Below are 22,600 nucleotides of genomic sequence, written 5' to 3'. Positions count from 1 at the left end.
TGGTAACTACTGTTGAATTTGCAATGACTATGGGAGGGTTCAGAATCTAAATAGTAGTGTCATGTTTTTAAATGATTTAAAGTAGTTTCTTGCAAAGGTTAAGCACTTTTCACACCAATTATTTTCAGTGGGAAGGTTCACAGTCTTTAATTTCTGCAATGGAAATCAATGGGAAGAAAGGGCTTAGATTATATTTCTGAGCCTCAGATGGCATGTATTTTTTTTCTATATAGCAAAAGGTATGATACATCTTCAGATACATTTATTATTACAATATGCTTTTTCTTTAGCTTGCATGATGTTAATCCCAGCCAAATGTTTCAGGATAACAACTCTTTAGTAGTCTAGAGAAAACCACAACAAGAAATAACAGGCAATTAGGATTCAGAATTTCAGGAGAACTCACTGAGAAAGACTTGTCAGATATTCAGGACGTTGGACAGCTCTAAGCAGCAAAAAGAAACTTGTTAGGATTGAAGTGTATTTCTACATAACTAGGTCTGACTATATGCTGGACAAGTTTATTGCATTGCTAGGAAATGGAGAATCTTAAAAACACAAGTACTTTATCATCTCTTAATGTCTCTCACCAGGAATCTGAACTGAGCAATAGTTATTTATTTGTTACATTATTTATATACTGCCAACTTGAAAATGACTTTCAATATTTTATTTCTTTATCTTTTTCTTTAGGCAGTCCAATTCCATTCCACCTCTGGATAGTTAACAGCCATAAAATCAAAACAAAATGATAGCATCATAAACCATCATATGGCAATGAAAGTTAAATCAAATAATTACATGAAACCAAATAAAATACCCTCACAAATGAAGAAACCTTCTTGATAGACCATTAAAGCCCCTATATTTTAACACTCTTCTTGGTTGGCAGCATGTTCCAAAATTTATGAGTAGCCATTGAGAAACTTGTTTTTCCCAAAATCTCATGAAGAGGTCCCAAAGTTGCGTACATGGGACAAGGGATTCCATCAGAAAGTGACAGTTGACTGGGAACCAATCACGTAGGGTTTAGAAGTAAACTAACACTTTGAATTGTGCTCAGAAACCTATTAGTAAGTGATGCACACACACACACACACACAGTCGCATGTACACACAGACACACAGAGATTACCTGTGCCATGGAGCTGTGACAGAAATTAATACCAACACATAGGAAACTGAATTCTGAATTCATTGTAATTGCAGGTAGCCTCTAAAAATAACTGCATATGTAATGCATTGTAGTACTCCAACCTCGAAATGATAAGGGCATGAGTCACTGTTGCCAAAGCCTTTTACTCCAAATAAAGCTGCAGTTGTCAAAGATGGTCAAAGGCTTGCCTATCCATTGACTTCATCTGCAGATTCAAAAGCCATGTCTCTAGGGGGAAAAAAACCCCATCCCCCTGCTCCTTCAAGAGGGATAGGGTTTAGAAGAGATAGACAGAAATCAACAGTCATGTGGTTTTTGAACTTTTTTCCCTTTTGTTGCAAAACAACTCCTATATAAAATGCTACAAAGAATATGGAAGACCAATACTTAACACAGTGACTGCAAATATGAGTCTAACATTCTCATGGAGACTTCACATTGAATAATCACAGGTATAATTGGAAATAATGCTTACAAACTAATTTTATGCTTTTGATCCAATGGTTGTAAAGTGCCCTTACAGACTGCTACAAGTATAACACAACTGACATTTCGGATTTACTACCCACCATTCTGATCATCAAAAATATAATTTCTGAGCATTTCAGACTTTCATGTTTTAAGCTTGCATTAGTCATCATGACAAAAATAAATAAATAAATAAATAAAATTTTGTCTATTCCTGGTTTGTTAAAAACCATAGAATGTAATAATTTAAGCATCTGTAACATGCTGAAAGCCACTCCTGGGTTAGATTACTGAGGAAGGGGAACATAGAAAAGATTCTGTAGCAACCTTTATCAGCCCCAGTGAGAGGGCCTCATTGCTATTGCCTTTTCATATGCTGCTTTCTGGACAGTGATGGGGGGCCTTTGTGCTTGAGGACCTTTGAGCAAAAACAAGAGGAAGGACCTATTCAGTTCACCTGTAGAAATGTCTCACATTTAAAGTTATCCTGTCAAGAGAAAAAGGCAAATATCATCATTTCCCACAATTATTTAGCTAAGTAGAAAATGAAGCTATTGTCTACAGCCTGTTGACTTATGAATACAGATAGCAATAAACAGTGTGCACTGAAACATTCAATAGTTACATAAAGCTAATTGCCTACAAACTTAGAGTTCTAAAATAAATATGTCTCAATGCAATCACATTTTAATAGCTCAATGTATGGAAGAATCAATTCAACAACTAATAATGACAGACAAAGAAAAATAGATAAGATTTTTAGGAGAAGCCCTGCTATTCTACCACCTCTTACAATATTAGACAACACAGTATCAACAGCAGAGACCTTTAGATTTCTGGGTTTTATAATCTCAGTACTTGAAATGGACACCCAACATTAGAATCATCATTAAAAAGGCACAACAAAGATGTTCTTGCTGCATCAACTCAGAAAGCTCAGATTGCCCAGGGATTTGCTGATACAGTTCTACAGAGTATTGTGTTTGTCATTTGTACCTCTATAGCTGTCTGCTTTGGCAAAACAACCAAACAGGACAGGTACAGACTTCAATGAATAATTAGGACTGCAGAAAAAAAAACAACTGGAACCAGCCTTCCTTCCACTGAGGACCTTTATACTACACAAACCAGAAAGAGGGCTGACAAAATTTCTACAGACCCCTTACATTCTGGACAAAATCTGTTTCAACTTCTCTCCTCAAGACACTAAAATAGGGCATTGCATGCCAAAGCAACTAGACACAAAGGTAGATTCTTCCCCCATACCATCACTCTGCTAAATACCTAACTCCTATAGCTTTGTCTTCTGCTTAGATATTTGTCCATGTAGTAGGCTGTATTGCTATTATCCTTGCAATTTCTCATTCTTCCCATCTTTCTTATCTCTCATCTTTCCTACTTTCCTACTATCTTCTCCTTGTTATGATTTATCAGTTGTTGTACCTTATGATTTATTATTGTATCTTGTGATTTATGATCTATGACACTTTGTTGTGTGTATGTACACAGAGTGCTTGTGCACTGAGGACAAATTCCTTGTGTGCCCAATCACACTTAGCCAATAATTCTATTCTATTCTATTCTATTCTATTCTATTCTATTCTATTCTATTCTATTCTATTCTATTCTATTCTATTCTATTCTATTCTATTCTATTCTATTCTATTCTATTCTACTCTACTCTACTCTACTCTACTCTACTCTACTCTACTCTACTCTACTCTACTCTACTCTACATTATCCCATCCCATCCCATCCCATCCCATCTCATGAAAAGCATTTTTACCTCACAGGGAACAAAGTTTCACTTTTGAAACAATGACTCCCATGCCTAACATCTTTTTTACAAATCTATAAACAGCTGGACATTTCGAACCTGCTACAGTTTCAATTTCCACTCCCCAATTCCTTTAAAACAGTTGACTACTATGAAGAATTGCTTTCACTTTGTCCAACTTCAAAATGTTGGAAAATGGGCAAAGAATTTTATTTGGTGACTATCATTCTCTAATGTTCTGAAGTAGCAAAAACCTTTTAATTTCCATTCCACACAAAAGGTACATAAAAATATTGCTTATCTGATCCCTCTCTATTCTGTTTCTTAATTCTTGTAGTATGCATTTCCACTCAATAGATAGATATCACCACCACTTTCCTCCAAGAATGCAGGAAGACAGCAGAGAGTAGGCTATTGTACCTTTAAGCCATTTTTCCCTTAAAAGTACAGCTGTATAATAAAAAAAATTGAGGTAGGATAAAATAAAGATTTCTGTAAATTAGGAAGTAGACTGACCATAAGCTCCAGAAAGCTATAAGCCTTCAGTAGTTTGACTGTGCTTTCAAATACATTACAGCTGAGCCAAAAATAAATTGGCTTAGCTTTCAAACAGAGTTGACATCACAGGAACACAGACATCTGGATCCATTTTCAAATTGGTGCAGAGCTTTCATATGAAAGGGACCTCAATCTCCTTTTTCCATTTTACTCTGTGTCTACAGAATAATAAGCTAATCACTCTTTGCAAAGACTGTTGAGGAGAAATATTTAGTACTTATAATCTCCCATTATGAACAAGGACAACCAACACACTTATATAGGAATAATGCTGAATGGGTAACTGTACTGTATGGTGTGAGATTCCAGTATAATATTAAAAGTTATAAACTACAAGGAGGGCACCAGATCAGGGCATTTACAGAAGAAAACAAGAATAATATATCTGGTCTAAATTGTTTGAGTTTGTCATAATAGAGATTCATTTTTCAGTCTGACATAACACATTGTTCTATTAAACCCTCTGAGCAAACTGGCCAACTTCCAAGTATTCTATCATTGTTTATTTAATGGCATACAAATGCATATTTTATGGTGCAAATGCCCAAGCAACGTGGTAATTTTTCAGTTAAACAAAATGTTTATTAAAGCCCAGAAAATAGACTGGTTGAATGGATTTTAGAGAAATATGATTGAAAAGGATTTCACTGGATTCTATATTATGTCCAGGAAGTAAATGCTGATTGATTAAAAATCAAGCAGATTATTCAGTTTTCCATAAATTATTCTTAAATGCAGGTGTTTGATTTAGTGAAATTTGAGGAGGGGGAGGGAGAAAAGTAGCCATAGTAGTAGAGTTGGAAGAAAAAGAAGGTCATTGATGTTGAAGACTGTACTAAACATGGATTGAGGCTTTGACAAATACAAAGGATAACAATATGCAGCAATAAGTTGGCTGACAACCAAGAGGAAATCCTTTCCCAGATACGGATTTCAACTTCTTGATTGGATTGCCTTCCATGGATACCAGGTGATGATTGTCATGAATAAGAGTCTGAATAAGGTTGCAGTCCTCACAAAGAAACAAGTTCAAAGTCTGCAGGAAGTTTTGGATCCAAAGGATTTATCGCTGTAATTTGAAATACCTATTACTGAAGTTTATTGTAGCTTTTCCTGGATGGAAATTGTCTTGAAACAATTATCCACATTCTGGTTTATTTCTGCTATTTAATGTACATGAGGTTGTCTCTAATGTAGTTCTAAATACAACTGTAAGAATATTGACTTGTCTCAGTTGCTGGCTATGTATTCAGTGGTGGGATTCAAATATGTGAACAACTGGTACTCTGTGTGGATGCCACTTCCGGAAGTCCATTCTGGGCCTGGGCAACAAAAAATTAGCTACCGGTTCTGCTGAACTGGTGCAAACTGGCTGAATTCCACCACTGTATATATTTTCTCCAAGAGCAGAGAAAGTGAGAATCCAAATATCATTTTCAGGATATGTGACTGTCCTTGTGCCTTGCAGAGGATACTATGCTTTCCCTGATCCTTCAATGGGTCTCTCTGTATTCTTCAGTTTTTAAGTAAGATAATTATATTGTTATACAGAACATTAGACAGATATTTATCAATACATTTTTCTTTGGAATTTTTTTTGTAATACTGACTACTTTTTTAAAAAAAACATTAAAAGCTATTCAATACAACATTTTTAAAGTACAGGTTGACTAAAATCTTTATGACGTGAACAGCTTGGGGTTAAAAGGATTGACTCATCTAGGCAGAAAATCCAGACCATTTATCTAATCTAAAATTCCCACTAGAATATGAAGATCAAGTTTCAAAGCATGGAATTTTATTCAAACAATGAGACAAAACCACCAGCGAAGCTATCAATGCAATATTTTTTTCTTGGATGTTTCTGTGACCCCAGCTGTTTATGATCTATGTGGCTGAAGTTATCCAAGCAATCTCATTCTTCTTCTGACAGCAGGTATAAACAGCAAGATGGCAAATTTATATAAACACTTCTCTATGCCTGATAGAGCTCTGGCCTTCATTTATTCTCCATCGCACAAACACTGTTCTCCATTGAGGAGCTGGATGAAGGGTACTTCACTGATTTATTAGCTATAAGAAGACACATTACTTCTTGGTATGAAAGACAAGATTGATTATTCACCCATGAGCTATGCAATCTACCCTAGTCATTCCATTTCTCCTGCTTTAACACAACAGGGGACATGACCCCAACATAAGGAATGCAAAGCATGTGGGACTTAGTGAAGTGATGACTAGAAGGAAAAGGTGTGAAAAATACATTTAACCTGATAGAAAGTTAAATGAAACACAGTCAAACAATAGTAGAAGTCAATATTAAGTAGTCAATATTAGTCATATTTTTTCATATATTTTTTTTTCTATTGTATTGGCAAAGAGAAAAAGATTGATATTACCCCATGTCTAGTTGTGTGACTGCATTTGTTGTTTTTCTCAAATGCATATCAACTAATATATCAGTTTTAAATTCAGGTTTCCCTTCATTAATTTTAACCATGACTAGAATAATGTATTTTTCAACAAACTATCTACATGTTGTATTCTAATCATAGGATTCTTTATTCTAATAAAGCAATCACAATGCATTTTAGACAATGGTATATCTAACAAGAGGATATCATTAGAAAGCAGTAAAGCTAAGAAAAAGTTTTAAAACCTGAGACAGCAGGCTTAAATTAGTTAGGCTCAGAATGAGACCAGTGCTTTAAATATTTCTTCCCATGACTCACACTTGGGAAAAAAACACACAACTCCCCCAGTTTTTATAGTTGACCTTTAGTAGAGTGATACAGTCAACTCAGACATTTGGTGCTCTAACTAAAGCAAAATCAAGACATTGTTTTCCATACAGACACATTTTATCACTAAAGCATACCCAGCAAATATCTGATATATTTACTATATTCCTTTAGTTACCCATGGAAAGTTACAGAGAGAGAGAGAAACAGACAGACATAGACAGAGACAGTCAGACAGAGAGAAATGGATAATTCTTGAAAAGGTCAAGACAAAATTGAATACAATTTTATTTAGGCTTACTTCCAACATATTTAACAATTTTCCTCCCCTGTCATATTATTATTTGCAATTAGTTAGCATCTTTTGAGAAGGACTGCATTTCTTCCCATGAACTCCTTATCTGCATTAAATAATACCATATTCCTAAAATAGTGTCTGAATATTAATAGTTATTTCCTGCCCTCTTGAAAAGCCTTTTCCTTCTGTTCCCTTGCAGAATGCTTTTTGGCTCTGGGGGTTATGTGGAAACAAACCTCCTAATTTTGCTGCAGTTTGGCAAATATTGTCACTAACAGGTGAAACTGATAATAAATCTCTACTATAAAGGTGAAGGGGCTTTTTCAGCTTGCGGAGAAATCTATGTGCATATGTTTGCCTGTAATGTTTTATTCATTTCATTAGCATTTGCCTCAGAATATACAGGGAAATATCAGAGCTATAGGCTAGATTGGAAAATTTTAAAACATCCTAAAAGGAAGTAATGGCAAATTAACAGCTATATATGGGTTGGACACGACTTCGCCAACTAACAACAACAACAACAAAATATTTCTCAAAGATACATGGCGCCTCTATGAAATAACCTGGAGTTGGTTCAGTCTTATGTAATACAGGCATCCATAGCAGCAAAATAATTATATTTACAAGAATTTCAGTAGAAAATGGTTCTTGTGAATAGCAAAATTTCATCACAATGAAAATTTTAAAACTCAAAAAGTGAGTTTCAAATGCAGTCATGTAGGCTGCTAAGACAGCAATGGAATGAAGAAGTAGTTTCCTCCCCTGCAGGATTGTTCATTTACAAGATAAGTAAATGGGAAGCCATGTTGACTTTGAGACTTGAAGGTGCTGATGAGTAATGGGTCAGGGTTGTAAACAAGTACTAAGCAGACAAAGGAGGACATGTTCAAGTAGATACAAGAAAAAATTGTGGAAAGAAGGACACATTGACTGTTTAATTTTCTTGCCATCCACAACAAAAATTACAGCAACATCTGCAAAAAATGTTTAGTAGGGTTATGTGTATAAGAAATTATTTTTCCCCAGCATTAGAAAGATTGATTTTTCACTCACAATATTTTTCCAACAAATCTTTAATTTCAAGAACATATACTAGTGATAACATAATCAAAGATACATGCTTTCAAAAATTTCACCATAGAAAGTTATGATGTGTTCCACAGAATACAGTAATCATAGATTTGAAAAGACTGTATTGAAGCCAATTGTTGGAATCAGAAAATGAATTAAATAACATAAATCTAGGCTAAGCAGTCTATTGATGGATGAGAGAAAGACAATTTACAAGGTCACAATACATAGACTAGTGTTGTGCAAACAGTCCCAGAAAGCTCAAAAACACTCTAAAAGTCAGACATTATGTGATGTTTAAGTTAACCCTGCCAGACAGAGGAGATACAGATAAAAAATAGGATATGTTCTCCTTTTGCTAGACTTCTGGTAACCCTAGCCAGGGGACATAATATCCATGATCATATATATATGTAAGCAAATAGGAACATACACAGTCTTCTCCCTCCCCTCTGAATGACTTCAGTGAAACTGTTTGGCAGAGAGGGAAAATAAAGCCTTTTCTATTGATCTACCATTTTTCTAAATATTCTAAAAAAGTTCCATAGAACAGGCCCAGCCACCATAGCACCTTCTATGTGCATTAGTTGGTACATTGGCTTCTGTTTTGAAAAGACTCTGCTACTAAGGCTTCAAAAATATATAAAAACATTGATAGAGTTGATGGAACAAGCAAGTGAAAGACATATAAGGGAATTCTGTGCATTCACAGAGTGGATCTCTAGAAAGTATCTAAAGACAACTTCTGATGTTAAAATCATAGCATAGGATTTGCTGGCTTTAGGAAATTAATGGAATAGATATCAATGTAAGATGTAGGGAAAATACATAAAAAATAAAAAGCATCAACCATTATGGCATCTAGAATATTTTGCCCTTATCTATTGTAACAGCTCCTTAGCATTTTTTTTTCATTAATTGACATCACCAAGATTTTCTCTCCCAAAGAGTATGAAAAAAATTCCATGTCATAATTTTCTCAGATATCTACTAATATTCTGCCTGTTTCAATGCTGGTGCAAATCTCTTAGCTTGCTAAGGGCTTTTATTTTTTAAAAAACTCATTTTCTAAGGAAGTTAAAGTGGTTTAATCTCGCTGAAATTCCTTTGAGACTTAAATAAGTGCCTATCATCATTTCTGAAATTATGAGTTGGCTACCTTTTCATATTTAAGCCATGTGTAAGACATGATTGAAATTGCCTTCTGTAAAAATGTGCATATGGAAGCATGCCAAGACAACTACAATTACTAGTAGTAGAGAGACTACAAAAATAATGGGAAAGGATTATGAGAAAATATTATGCTGAATTATCCAGATAGCGTCATAATACCCAGTTTCAAACAGTTGAACAAAACTTCTAGTCTCTTGCCAGAATTTAGATCTACCCAGTCCAGCTTATCCCTTGCTTTAGGAGAGCCAAGTATTCTATGATTTGACATGGATAAAGTTTGGCCTAATCCCTGGAGGATCCAACAGTCCCTAAACTTGTCACAAAAATAAAGCTCCCCAATAGATGGGTTGTAAACTGTAAATAAACTGCCAACACCGGCCTTGCCCAGGTTCCAAAAGCCCAGCTTACTCGACCCGCTGGGGCTCATAAAATAACAAAACAAACAGCAAGCTCACTTGCAGGAATCTGGGAAACTCGCCAATCTCATTATGGGGGAAACAGCGTTAAGCTCTGGCTTTTTTAGAGCAGACAGAATCCCCTTTTTCCAGAAGTCAGTTATAGCTGTGACTGGAACATTGCTGGAGAAAAGGTGGGGAGGGGTTTCATACCCACAGAGAACACAGCACTGAATATCACCCCACAACTCTCTCACGCACCTCCTTGCAATTGGTGGCAGACCTAAAGTTTTTCCACATCTCCCAAAGAATCAAGCTTGAATCACAATGACCAAATGCTAGTTTCATAAACAAGCATTGATTTTCCAGTACCCTTTTGTTTGTTCTTTCATCTTTAGTGCTTTCCTACTGGAAAAACGTGCTCACCAAAACCAGGAAGTTACATGTTGTCAATTTGATTTTACCCCAAATGAAATCATCCTAGATGATTTTTTACAGGGAAAGGTCTCTATAAAATATTGGAGGGAGGCACACACAAGAATTATCCACAAAAGTGATCCATTACATTCACCAGAGGTCCAGGATTCTAATTTGATTTTGTTAAGGGGTGGGTGGGTGTAAAACAAAGAGGTCATTATGGGAAAAAGTGAGATGATAAGAAATGGAGGAGGAGCCTTTTTCAATCCTTCTGTAAATCTCTATTTATGAGATATGGAAACTCCACAAGAGTTTCAATGGAAACACCAAGAAGAGCTAGGTCTATTTTCCTTGAGAATGAAACAATAGAAGTTGTATAAAGTCATTTCTGGCACTGGTGAATTTATTAATTTGTAGGTTTTCAGAATTAAACTTTCATATTCATTCTTCCTTTCCTCATGTGCAATCAGCAAACACGCAACAAATCGCAAGTGTACCTAAAGAGATTTTGGTATCAATGTTGAATTGTTATCGATACTGATTTTCTTCCAATGTTGAAACTGTTGTTACCAGGACATTTATATATTGCATTACTACAATCAGAGCAGAATATCATAAATGTTCTGTTTAGCTTTAATGTGGAATGTTTTGTGATTAAATTTAGGCAAATTAGTTACACCACCTAGCAGGATATGATTTAGCCTACACTAAGGAAGCTCAGCTGTTCCTTCAACCACAGTTAGATATTTTGCAACATAGAAGCTAAAAGAGAAAAAATAGATTAGTAATGAAGATTTCACAGATACTGACTAATCAATTAAAAGGAAGCAGAGTATTGCCATAGGAATTCAGTGTTCTCAGTGATGAATCCTCAGAAGACACAAAGATATGTTTAGAAAATGATATAGTCAGAATCAGCATCCCAAATCCTTTCCAGCAAGAAAATCCCCATAGGGCAAAAAGAGGGGGGGAAATCCATTCAGCAAAAGACTACAGCTAATTGATTATTGTGGCACTCAAGACTGCCAGTTCTGAACTCTTATTGGCTCAGACTGTTCATCAACAATCAAGTAACAATTCTTTAAACTGTGTTTATATTTTACAGGTCACTTTTTGCACCATAACATTTTAAGACTGACAGGTTCTTGAAACTCTAAAGTACTACAATTCTTTTATAAGGAGAAAAATGGAGAAATATCTCCATTTTTAAATAAATTCACCCTTACTTGAATGGCATGTTTGTACTACATCTGGCAAATTCCCAAAAGACTCAGAGTTTCTTCCCACAACTAAAATGTAGTGACGAGAAAATCAGCTCTTTCAATCAGGGTCACTGGGGTAGTGAGAGCCAAGTCCCCGTGCCCTGGTTCCTGACAATAAGTTGCTTAGTTCCTTCTTTGAAAAACATGATTTTAAACAGGATTGCTGTGAAAAGCATCCCACTCCACTCCTAATAATGCTGGTTAACACCTATGCTATTTTTGTTGTTGTTGTTGTTGTTGTTTAGATTTTTTTTAGAATTCTTGTTTCTAACAAATATTTCCTGACTTCTTGAATGTTACAGGCATTAACATTGATACACATTTCATCTTTTTATATATTATTCTAGAATAGTGTTTCTCATCTCAGCAATTTTAAGATGGGTGGACTTCAAGTGGCAAGGGAAATTTGTGGAGTTGAAGTTTTTTAACCCAAATGTGATGACCATATGTGACTCTGTAATGACAATAAAAGGTAAAGGTAAAGGTTCCCCCGCACATGCGTGCTAATCGTTTCCAACTCTAGGGGCCGGTGCTCATCTCCGTATCAAAGCCGAAGAGCCAGCGCTTGTCTGAGGACGTCTCCGTGGTCATGTGGCCGGCATGACTAGATGCCAAAGGCACACGGAATGCTGTTACCTTCCCACCGGAGTGGTCCCTATTTTTCTACTTGCATTTTTACGTGCTTTCGAACTGCTAGGTTGGCAGAAGCTGGGCCGAGTAACAGGTGCTCACTCTGTGACAATAATGACAATACAGCAGCCTAATTCCTATAAATATACTTGTCATCAAAAATGCATAAGTTTGAAAAAGTTTCCACTATAAATATGCCATCAGGGATTAAACCATCCCAAAATGAGCAGTCCTTTAGTAATCCTACATAATTAATAGAACACAATTTCCCTTGGAACATTAAATTAACAAAATTCCCATACAAGCTACTATCTTTAAGTGCATTTTAAAGTAAAGACTTTCCAGCTAAAACTGCAGTAGCCTACGCACACCCACATACACACTCTTGCCACATACTATCTAATTGATATATCTTTGAGAAATGTTGTTTCAAACAGAGTACAGAGACAGAGACGTAAAGAACTGTACAGTACTACTAGCAGTTATGGTCAATATTAAGGTTGTTACTAATCCAACAAATATGGAGTGACAAACCATCTATAATCTTGAAATTGAGCCAAAGGTCATCAGCTCAGATGTCTGCATATTCAGTGCAACTATTTTTGGGAAATTGGTCTATAAAAGTGTATGTAATTGAACACATTAAGGAAAAGTTCTGTGCAAATATATATTAACAATTGTGTGGGTTTATGTTCTAGAGAACACATGGGTCTTGCTTGTGAATAATTGCAAAGGATTATACTGCCCTATATTTTTAACACACACACACACACACACACACACACACACACAAAGCAATGTGGGATTGAATTTATGCATCAACTCATAAACGTTTAGTCTAGTACCACTTGACTTTATTCAGAAAGTGGTGAAAAATGACCAGCCCTATTTTCCTAGACTAAAACATTCTCGTGTCATCATATGAATTACAGTAATAACTGGAAAGCAAATCTGTTGGCAGAATTCATACAACATGCTTGTGTCATCATATGAATTACAGTAATAACTGGAAAGCAAACCTGTTGGCAGAATTCATACAACACAGCCATAATGAGATTTTCTCAACCTTGCTCCAATATGTTATATAAATGTAAATTTGTGGTTTGGAAATCTGGGATTATGCTTTAACATAATATTTGAGCTCAGCCAATTATTGCTTATTTAAGAAATCATAGCCAAACAAATCACAGCCAAGCAAATGATGACCTAGGATGCCCTGTGAATTCAGCCATAACATGCCTAATTCCTTAGCTAAGATTCATTAATGTTAGTTATTATAACAAATTATATTACATTCATTAGTTAACTTCTCCTTTTCACCTCATATTTTTTCCCAGCAGTTTCTGCAACTCCTACATTGCCATATTTGGGATGCAAAAATCCATATGACCTCTAGATAAAAGCAAAGAGTTCAGAGTTTTCTGTATCCCTTTGCTGCTGCACAATGATTACCTGGATTTTTAAAAACTTATCCAATGCTCCAGAGCAGATTTTTAGATGCATGGAGCCAGCTGGGAGGCAAACAAAGTTGAAAATCACTGTCCTATTCATTCCTATACTCCTAAGAGAATATTATTACGACTTATGATGGTGTATCAGGATGCATTCTCAATAGTCAAATGGGAAATATCACTCGGCAAGAAGATTATGTCCATGACTGATTGAAATTACCAATTTCTAAACTAAAGCTGTTGGAATGGAAAGTTTAAATTTATGCGTACATCTAATTTACCACAGAGCTTTACTTGTTTACCATGAATATGTGTGAAGAAAAAGCCACAATGAATTGCCACTTAGCTTCCTAAGTTTCACAAAAAAAAGAAACCTTTGTTTAAAGGCAAAGGAATGAAAAATGCCCCTTGGGCAAATAGCCTACTTTTATATAATGCAGGCTGTAAGGAATTTTATCTAATGGATCAGTTAGTCACAGGATAAAATCCATAGAAAGGGCAGAATGGTGAACAGCAAGATTAGAGTGTAACACAGCAATGCCTGAATGTATTTTGAAAAGGCTACCATTACCAATATTAACTCATATATTTTTCTTAAATATTGAAAGGAGGTTGCTGTCAATATCAGGATTTCCACTGTTAAAAAGCAAAAGTGAAATCAAGAATGCATGTTTCCAGATTTTGAGAAACATCTATAGTTGATAACTCAGAAGAAATTACTGTATCCATACTGTACAAAAATATGTGACCAAGCATAAAGAGATAAACCTTAAAGATAGCATATCTTCTTGACAATAACATAAAAGTATTCAAATGTGATTTTAATACTGAAAATCTGGAAAAGCTGCATGTATCTCCACTTTCACAGAATCCTTAGTGTCAACTTCCGCCCATTCCAACCCAGAAATGCTTCAGTGCTCCCGATATGACTGTAGTAGTATTTGTGCTGATGTTGTAACAGCATGTCTTCAAAAGAACAAGTGCAAATAATTGGATAGCCCTGAAAAATGTGTGGCCCAGAGCAGAAAGAGAATCATGTTTGAAAAGTATATTAAAAATTGTCTTTTAAAAATATAATAAGAAAGTGATTATTTAGCAAATGAAGCAGAAATATTGAATCAGATTAACCTAGATAAACCAGCTTTTTTTAAAAAAAATCCACGAATTTGAATATTTAATTCTTAAATACTATAGGCTTTTGGTGTCCTCTTACATTTATATGTCTGTTTTTGCTGCTTTCAATTTACATACCTCTCCAACACTCTTCATTCTCCTTGGCTACCCTTGCTGTCTGATCATTAAAAAAAATCCATGGATCTTTATGATTTGGGGAAGCAAAAGTAACCAGGAAATTGTTTGTTTAAGAAAAGAGGTATGATAATTCAAAATTAAGGTAAGGATAAAAACACACTGCATGCCCAAATGCCCAAAACATGTTCTCTGAAACATGTTTCACATGTTTCAAACAAACAAATGATTTCAAACAAAATTCTCAATTCTCCTTTTTCCTAGAGCAGCCTTTTTCTGTTGGAATTTGGTAGGGATTTCATGAGAGATTGCGACTAAAAAAAATTGAATCTATGTGCCATACAAAGCTAACACTCATAGTAGTGGGAAATTTTATGCTGCAACTCATTTGCTGGGTTGCCACTTTTTTTGTTGTAAATGTAAATATTGCAAACATGGGTTGAGGAATAGTATAAGTAATTTTTTGTGAAGTTTTTGCAATTTATTCAGGGGTTCCTAAGCCCAAAAATCATTTTAAAAGTTCTTCCAGAATAAAAAGTTGAAAAAGGCTGCTGTATATATATATTTCCTTCCGCAGGGAAGCCATCTGGGTGACTTTGAGCCAGTTAAGTCTCTCTCAGTCCAAACAACCTTATAGTTGTTGACTTCTGGTTTTGCATCGCAGTGAAATGGACACAGGAAGTCAAAGCTCTGCCTTCCATGCCCGATTTTGCCCTGCTGAGGGCCCTGAAAAGGGCCTAAAGTCACCCCAAAGAGGTGATGAAGGAGGGGTGCCTTGACAATCATGGTGAGACAGAGGTCTCTCTGTTTGATCTCAGGAAAGCCCTCTAAACCGGCAGGGGAAAGACCAGCCATACTTCTGCAGCCGGCTATTAGCTGCTGACAACTGAAGAACAAAAGCTTTAATTAGCACGTCATAAACAACATGTTTGGACTGGGTGAGAATATTGATCCTTTCTTTACTATTTTACAATTGAATTTCCTGGTAAAAGCTCCCAAGAAGCCTAAAACTCCAGATGAGAATAGAAGTGGCATTTTAAATTTGTTATGGGGGACAGAAATACATAATACTGAAGTGAAAGTAATACAAAACTACAGTTTTGATAAATCTGAGAACTGAGATAATTGTTAAGATTTTCTCTTGGAAAAAAATTATTGAGGTGAAATATAAGAAATCAACCCTTTGTTTTTAAGAGTGGAAAATGGACTTTGAATGACATCTAGTGGTGGATTTAAGTACAGCACCATAACTAGCTCCTTGGCTGGTTGGTACAGCTGGCAATAAAGGAAAATGTTTTGGCATATTTATCATCCTGAACTTCTTGTACTATAAATACCTACTGGCCTTGGATTTTTAATCTTAAGAGCTAGTGGGAGAGAATGAAAAAATGGACTTTTGAATATGTCTGGCTGCAGGGAGGTGGAACATTTTGAACACTTGGAACATTGTGGACTACAACCTTTCCTGACTGATAATTTTCAGGAAACTTGAGACAAAAGGTTTACTATAAAATATTGCTATTAGGACCGGATTATAAAAGCTATATATAAAGACCAGAAAACTAAAAGAAATCTTGTTCCACTCTTACTGAGACTGGTGATACCAGAGGATTTCCAGGAATGATGCCTTAAGAAAAAAACAAATACCTTTCAAAAGGAAATACTCTTTATGTTACAGCAAATTCATCAAACAATTGTTGCACAAAAAGAAGACATTTAAGAAACCATAATGATACTAAAAATAATCTAGATGATATAAAGGACCAAATCTCCAAATTGAAGCTACAACTGGAAAGCTCCAAGACAACGAGTACAAAGTATGAACAAATAACCAGAAAATTTTGTAAAACCTCTAACCATCAATATCCATAGAGAAATGAAATGTCTAAAGGTAAATAGTTGTCCTACCTTCTTTAACTTGCCACTCTTGGTACCCACAAACACCACACTGTAACCATTGTAGACATATGATGTAACAGAAGTCATCCGATCACGACCAGAAGTGTAAAGGGTCACTCCCTCTACTGGTATGGAGCCTCCCAGTGGCTGATTAATGTCCAATCCACAGAAGTTGTCATCTATTGGAACTGGCTGAAAGTGATGAAATATTTAAACACAAATATCAGTGAAAAGTGAAAGGTAGAGCAGCTTCTTAATTTGATGTCTTCCATAATTTCGGGACCATAACTCTAAGAATTCCCAACCAACATGGCTTTTGGTCCTGATGCTTCTGGAAGACAACAAGATAGAAAAATTGGCATACAAATTGTGAAAAATTATAAGTAATAGCTGACATATGACAATCCACTTGGCATATAATCAACTTTATGGACTTTAAAATCTGGAATAATCAGGTTCTGAGATGATGTTCTGCATTTAGACCTGTCTTGTATTGCTTTCTTTGGCTGCATCTATATAGGTAATCCTCAATTTATGACCACAATTGAGCCAAAATCTTTATTGGTAAGAGAAACAGTTGTTAAGTGAGTTTTGCTCCATTTTATGACCTTTCTTGCTGCAATTGTTAAGTGAATCACTGCAGTTCTTAAGTTAGTGACACAGTCATTAAGTGAATCTGGCTTCCCCATTGATTTGGGTTGTCAGAAGGTTGCAGAAGTTGAACACATGATCCAGGTACACAGCAAATCATCAGAAATACACACCAGTTGCCAAGCATCTAAATTTTGATCACATGACCATGGGGATACTAAAACTGTCATGAGAAAAATGGTCATAAGTCACTTTTTTCAGTGCTGTTGTGACTTTGAATGGTCACTAAATGAACTTCTATAAGTTGAGGACTACCTGTACTTATCTCTTGCCCTGTTGTATGAATAGCTTACAAGCATTTCTGGAGGTTTATGACAGGAGGCAGTGGTTGGATTCAAACATGTGAACAACCGGTTCTCTGTTGGATGCCACTTCTAGAAGTCCATTCTGGGCCTGGGCAATAAAAAATTAACTACCGGTTCTGCCGAAGTGGTACAAACCGGCTGAATCCCACCACTGCATGGAGGCATGAGGGTAAGGACAAAAGGAAGATCAGTGATGGGCATGTCATTTTCTGACAATGGTTGCCTGTTAGTTCAGATGATGGAACAAGAGGTAAGTGCAGATGATACTTTCTCCTGTTATGATTTATTTGTCTGTTTTTTGCAAGAAAAACAACAGCAGCAATAGAACTAAATGGAAGAAAATTACATAAGAATCTGCACTAAAATCTCTTGCTTGACTCAGAAGAATTGTACAGCTCTCCCTAAGAAAAGGCCTTTCCCAGAATTGTTCTGCATCACTATCTCCATGCTAGGCTTCTTAAAAGGCTTATCTTTAAGTTTTTGTGTCTCATATTTGTAAGATGCTTTACAAAGCTACTCATAGTTAGATGTTTACAACTACATAAAAAAAATCATCATTTACCTCTTTAATAACACAGCTCTGGTTCATAACTCTTTCTGCAGACTCAAAAAGGTTCAAAAAACTGAAGTCTGACTTTGGTATCCCTAGATTAAACTTCCTGGATTTCATATATTCAAGCTTGTCAGTCAGATCTCATGCGTCAACTTCAATGAGATTGAGTTTGAATGATGAGAAATACACCATGTATAGTTTTCACAAAATCTGCATTAGGAATTAATGCTGGTGTTTTAAAAAATTGTATAAGAAATAGGTCTGTAAAAGTCATTTGGTGAAATACCTCTTTGGCCTTTCCTTAATGTTGTGAAGAAATTAATGAAAGGTTCACCATAAGCACTCTCTGAATCTCACTAGTTTTACCTGGAGTATAATTATAATTAAGTGCCGTGCTGGTAAATATAATTATACAGAACAAACTAGTATAAGCAATAAACCAATATAATAATATGTTTTCTGTTTATTCTGAATATAAGTTGATGGTTAGTAGCATGTTAAGTAAAGTAGGCCAGATCCCTGCACTCTGAAGAAAACAAACTATGATTTTCTTCTTGTGACTATTTTGTCTTTTCCTAGAAACAGCCAATTTTATCACATATGTATCTACTTTGATGGCAAGCATTAACATCTGATTCTTTCTGACACCTTCTCTAGCAAGGAACTAGTTAAGGACATGACAATCTGAGGAATAGCAGCAGGGATGGTCTGCATCATTTTACTCCAGCAATATGTTGTAAACAAATTTTATCTTACTACATTTGAAGGAATAGATTATACTTACTGCCAATAATAGGAAATGCAGTTTAATATTTTGTAGGGAAACAGATTGGAGAAGCTATCCTAAACAACCAGTAGAAAAACTCTCCTTCTCTAATCAGAATCTGTCCTATTTTCCATCAACTAAATACTTGAGGGGTACAAAAGCAGAATATAAGCAAAAAAAGATTCATGTTGACAGTATTGATTACTCATCCAGTTAGGCTACATACATGTAAGAGTGTCTCTAAGAGCCACTTCATTGTCTTTATATGCTCTGATATAGAAATCAATTTGTTTTAATTCTGATCAAGGCAAGGGGATCACATTTCTCTTGCATTTATCATCCTGGGGCCGCTGTATTAATCAAGACAAAGAGGATAAAATGTCATTAAAATAGTCAGTAATGTTTAAGCTTTGTTCACAGAAACCTTGAGTTTCTTTGTGTGTGTGTGTGTGTGTGAGAGAGAGAGAGAGTGTGTGTGTGTGTGTGTAGGGAGATAAATATATTATAATTAAATATATAAATAATAAATATATAGAATAAAATATTCAATAAGTATTATATAAATGTTATAATTATTTATATATATTAAAATAATGTAAGGCTTCCAAACCAATTATTTCTTACTTTTGGCCCCATTGCTTTAGCCAATACAAATATCACTTTTCTATTATTATAATATATGAATGAATTACAGTTTTCAATTTCATGCAGAAAATACTGGGTAATCACAACAGCTACAAGTGGGGAAATGTTTGACCATTCCCATTCATACCTATTCTACACAATGGGTAGATCAAGTTGAAACTTCAGCAGCAGTCTTTTTAATTCCTACCAGAAAATATGTTGAGAAAACATTCTCGTGAGATAAATTAAAAACTGAGCTAACACTTAAATCCTGTTTCACTTTCAGAAGACCTCTTCAAAATTCTTGCCAGGAAGCAAATTCTTAAATTCCATAATTTCTAACAGTGCTAATATTCTCTATACCTTCCTTAAAGTAACCCTATTTAAAATACAGTATTCATTCTTACCGCCTTGGTACATTGGACATCTTTCCCTAGTAGCCAGTTGAGTTCCAAGTTGCCTTCCCCTTGGTAGCAAGATTGTAGTCGTTCCTTAATTTGGGCATTGATAGCACGGATGGGAAAAATGCAAAGAGCAGAGTCATCAGGGGGGTGGTGATACTGTTTTTGTCCCTTGGAAAAAATGGCAAAAAGGACATCATCCTGGGCAGTAATATTCAAGGATCTGGCAAGTACCTCCCCTGGCTTAGAAAGGTAAGCTGCCTGTAGTAGATGGTATTCCACATCACCTTTGACACAACCAAAGGGCAGAGAAACATAGGAGTGAAATTTAGGGTCATCCTTGCAGAGACGGACAATCCGAGATGTGTAGAAAAGGTCGCTAGCCGAATTGATAGACACACCTTCAGGAGTCTCTGGCTGGACTGTCAGAAAATAAACAAAATTTCCACTTGCAAATCCATAGATATAGAAGATATCAAAGTGAGAGACCAAGGCCAATGTATCTGAAGGAATTTTGATTAGTGATGAAACAAAATCACTGTGAAGCTCATAATCCAACATAGCTGAGGATTCTGGATCACGTGGTAGCTTTCGGCTAGAGAGGGTGGGAAAGTAATCCTGCTTACCATCCACTGCTGTGCCAATAAAGAGCTTCCCGTCTTCTCCCTCAGAACGAACTATAACTCCATACATAGTGCCAGTCTTGTTGACGCTGGAAAGGTAATGTTCTTTCTTGTGAGATGGCTCTACTAAGATGAAGAGGTCATCCAGGCGCAGCAATTTACAGACACCTTGATAGAGACTCCCACAGGCCAGCAGCCTATTTTCTGAGTAATCGATGATCAGGAGCTTGTTAACATTGTTCGTCAGAGTCAGGATCTCAGTACAGGGTTGCACAATAAGTGGTGGGTAGCAGGACTTGTTGTCTTCTTCAGGTCCTGTCTTGTGATCTACCAAGACAGTCAAGTTTCCAGACAGCTTGTAAACCCGATTGATAGCTCCCACATAGACTGCTCCCGTTGTCTGATGGACTGTCAAGTGATTGAAAGTCCAGTCACGGTTCTCAGGATGAAATGTATTATAGACAGGAGTGCTGTTGATGTTTTGTGAAAAGCCTAAGAAAAGAAACACCAAGGCTACTGACCAGCCATCGGAGTCCCATGTCCGAGGCCAGAGCTTTCTCTGTTCCATCCTGTGGAGAAGAGCAAGGAAGAAAGGGAGCATATATCCCAAAACTCCCTCTGTGTGACTCTAGCCACAGTAGCTTTCTTTACATGGTTCTACAGAAAGGAAGAAAAAGAACAAAATGCACAGAACAAAAGATTAGATGGATGTCATCCTAAAGTTACAATTGAAGCAGACATTTCCATTAAAGGCTCTTTGAAATAAAACAAAGACGTTTCTAAATCCGTAAGTCACCTTCCCATTTGAGTAAGCAGTACAAGCTTTAGTGCTCTGTTCTGCCTCTATGTATTAATTATTACAAAATTTAACTGCTCATGATATGCTCTGATCCATGATTTTAAAAATAAAAATGTTTTACACATTCATCTATCCAAACAGCAGATCTGAAAACACAAATGGGGCAAATATGTTTTTTTTTCCCTCTAGTTACAAGATGATTTTTAATTAGAGAGAAAAAAATATAAAAAGTAGACCTAGCTATCTGGTTTTTATATACTGCATTTGTATGCACAGGAAACTCAATTCTTAGGCTGCATTTGCATTATCTGTGTTTGGCATTTCAGAGTATTATTCCAATAAAAGTGGGGGGAGTATGATGTTGATCAAGAACACTTAGTAATGTTTTTATCATTTGGCATTAATTTCTCTCAGAAGAGAGGCTTTCAATCTGCACTTCTAAAGTTAGTTAATCTCTGCATGGCTAGAAAAGATACATTGGTCAACTTCAGGCAAGCTACTTAGATGAGTTCTAGTTATATAATTCTTCTTCTCCCTAAAGATGTTTAACTTTAGCCGCACTACATGAGCACCATTATACAAACACATGAAGGTGTTTTAAACAAGACAAAGCATTGGTCCACAAAGTTCAATACAGTATTTACAGCAGCTATTCAAATGTTAAAGTGGTTGTGATAAGTGCCAGGGATCTCTCCATCCCTATTACCTGGGCTCTTTCAGCTGAGATTATATTAGATAGCTTTTGCCTCTCCTACATTCCATCATAGTAAAAGGAAGTACTAAAGATTTTCCACAGAGTGGTGAAACCCAATATCACTTATTACATATTGCTCTTTGTGGGTTCCTTGATGCTCTCTGAGCTTCATTGTTTTTGTGCAAATGTTTCATTACCTGGATAAGTAACATGTTCAGTGCTAGAAGCCAGTGGGGTTTGTTCTGTATTTATATAAAGTAGCTTTCCCTCTTCTTCCTCTATATTTCTCTTCCTGCACCACCTTTGTGCTCAGGGTGATTGTAATCTAACTTCTGTCACCATCTGCCAGGATTGCATTACTCCTCCTCTACAGCAGGTTTATCCAGATTAATGTGCAACAGTACCAGAACAATTTGAGAAAAATAGTGGAGCATTTCCAAGACTGCACATGAATACTTTCAACCTGATAATTAGATAAACTGATCCTACTTTGAAATATTAAATAATTTTCCCCTCCACCCTGTTTCAGAATTTGAGTTAAAAGAAAATAAATTAGGCACCTGTCTGAAAAATCAAACTAAAAGATGGAAGTTTTATATTCCTAAGATGCTCTGCTCTTATCTGCAAACTCTGTTCT

At 35.9% G+C, this 22,600-nt stretch overlaps 1 protein-coding gene across 1 annotated transcript in view; it reads right to left on the bottom strand.

The window, feature by feature from the left end:
• PLXNA2 (plexin A2) overlaps nt 1–21,038 on the bottom strand; it is a gene marked incomplete at both ends in the record, with an annotated part of 426,608 nt that extends 405,570 nt beyond the window's left edge. The window contains 2 exons of the mRNA XM_081322621.1: nt 16,557–16,739; nt 19,854–21,038. Of these exons, the coding sequence (XP_081178747.1) occupies nt 16,557–16,739; nt 19,854–21,038 (1,368 nt within the window). The remainder of the gene's footprint in view (nt 1–16,556; nt 16,740–19,853) is intronic.
• Between the last annotated feature and the right edge of the window lie 1,562 nt (nt 21,039–22,600).

Source organism: Vipera berus, assembly GCF_964194415.1.
Source record: "Vipera berus genome assembly, chromosome: 3".
Taxonomy (NCBI): Eukaryota; Metazoa; Chordata; class Lepidosauria; order Squamata; family Viperidae; genus Vipera; species Vipera berus.
Note: the sequence above shows the minus strand (reverse complement) of the source record. Positions and strands in the feature narration are given on the sequence as shown.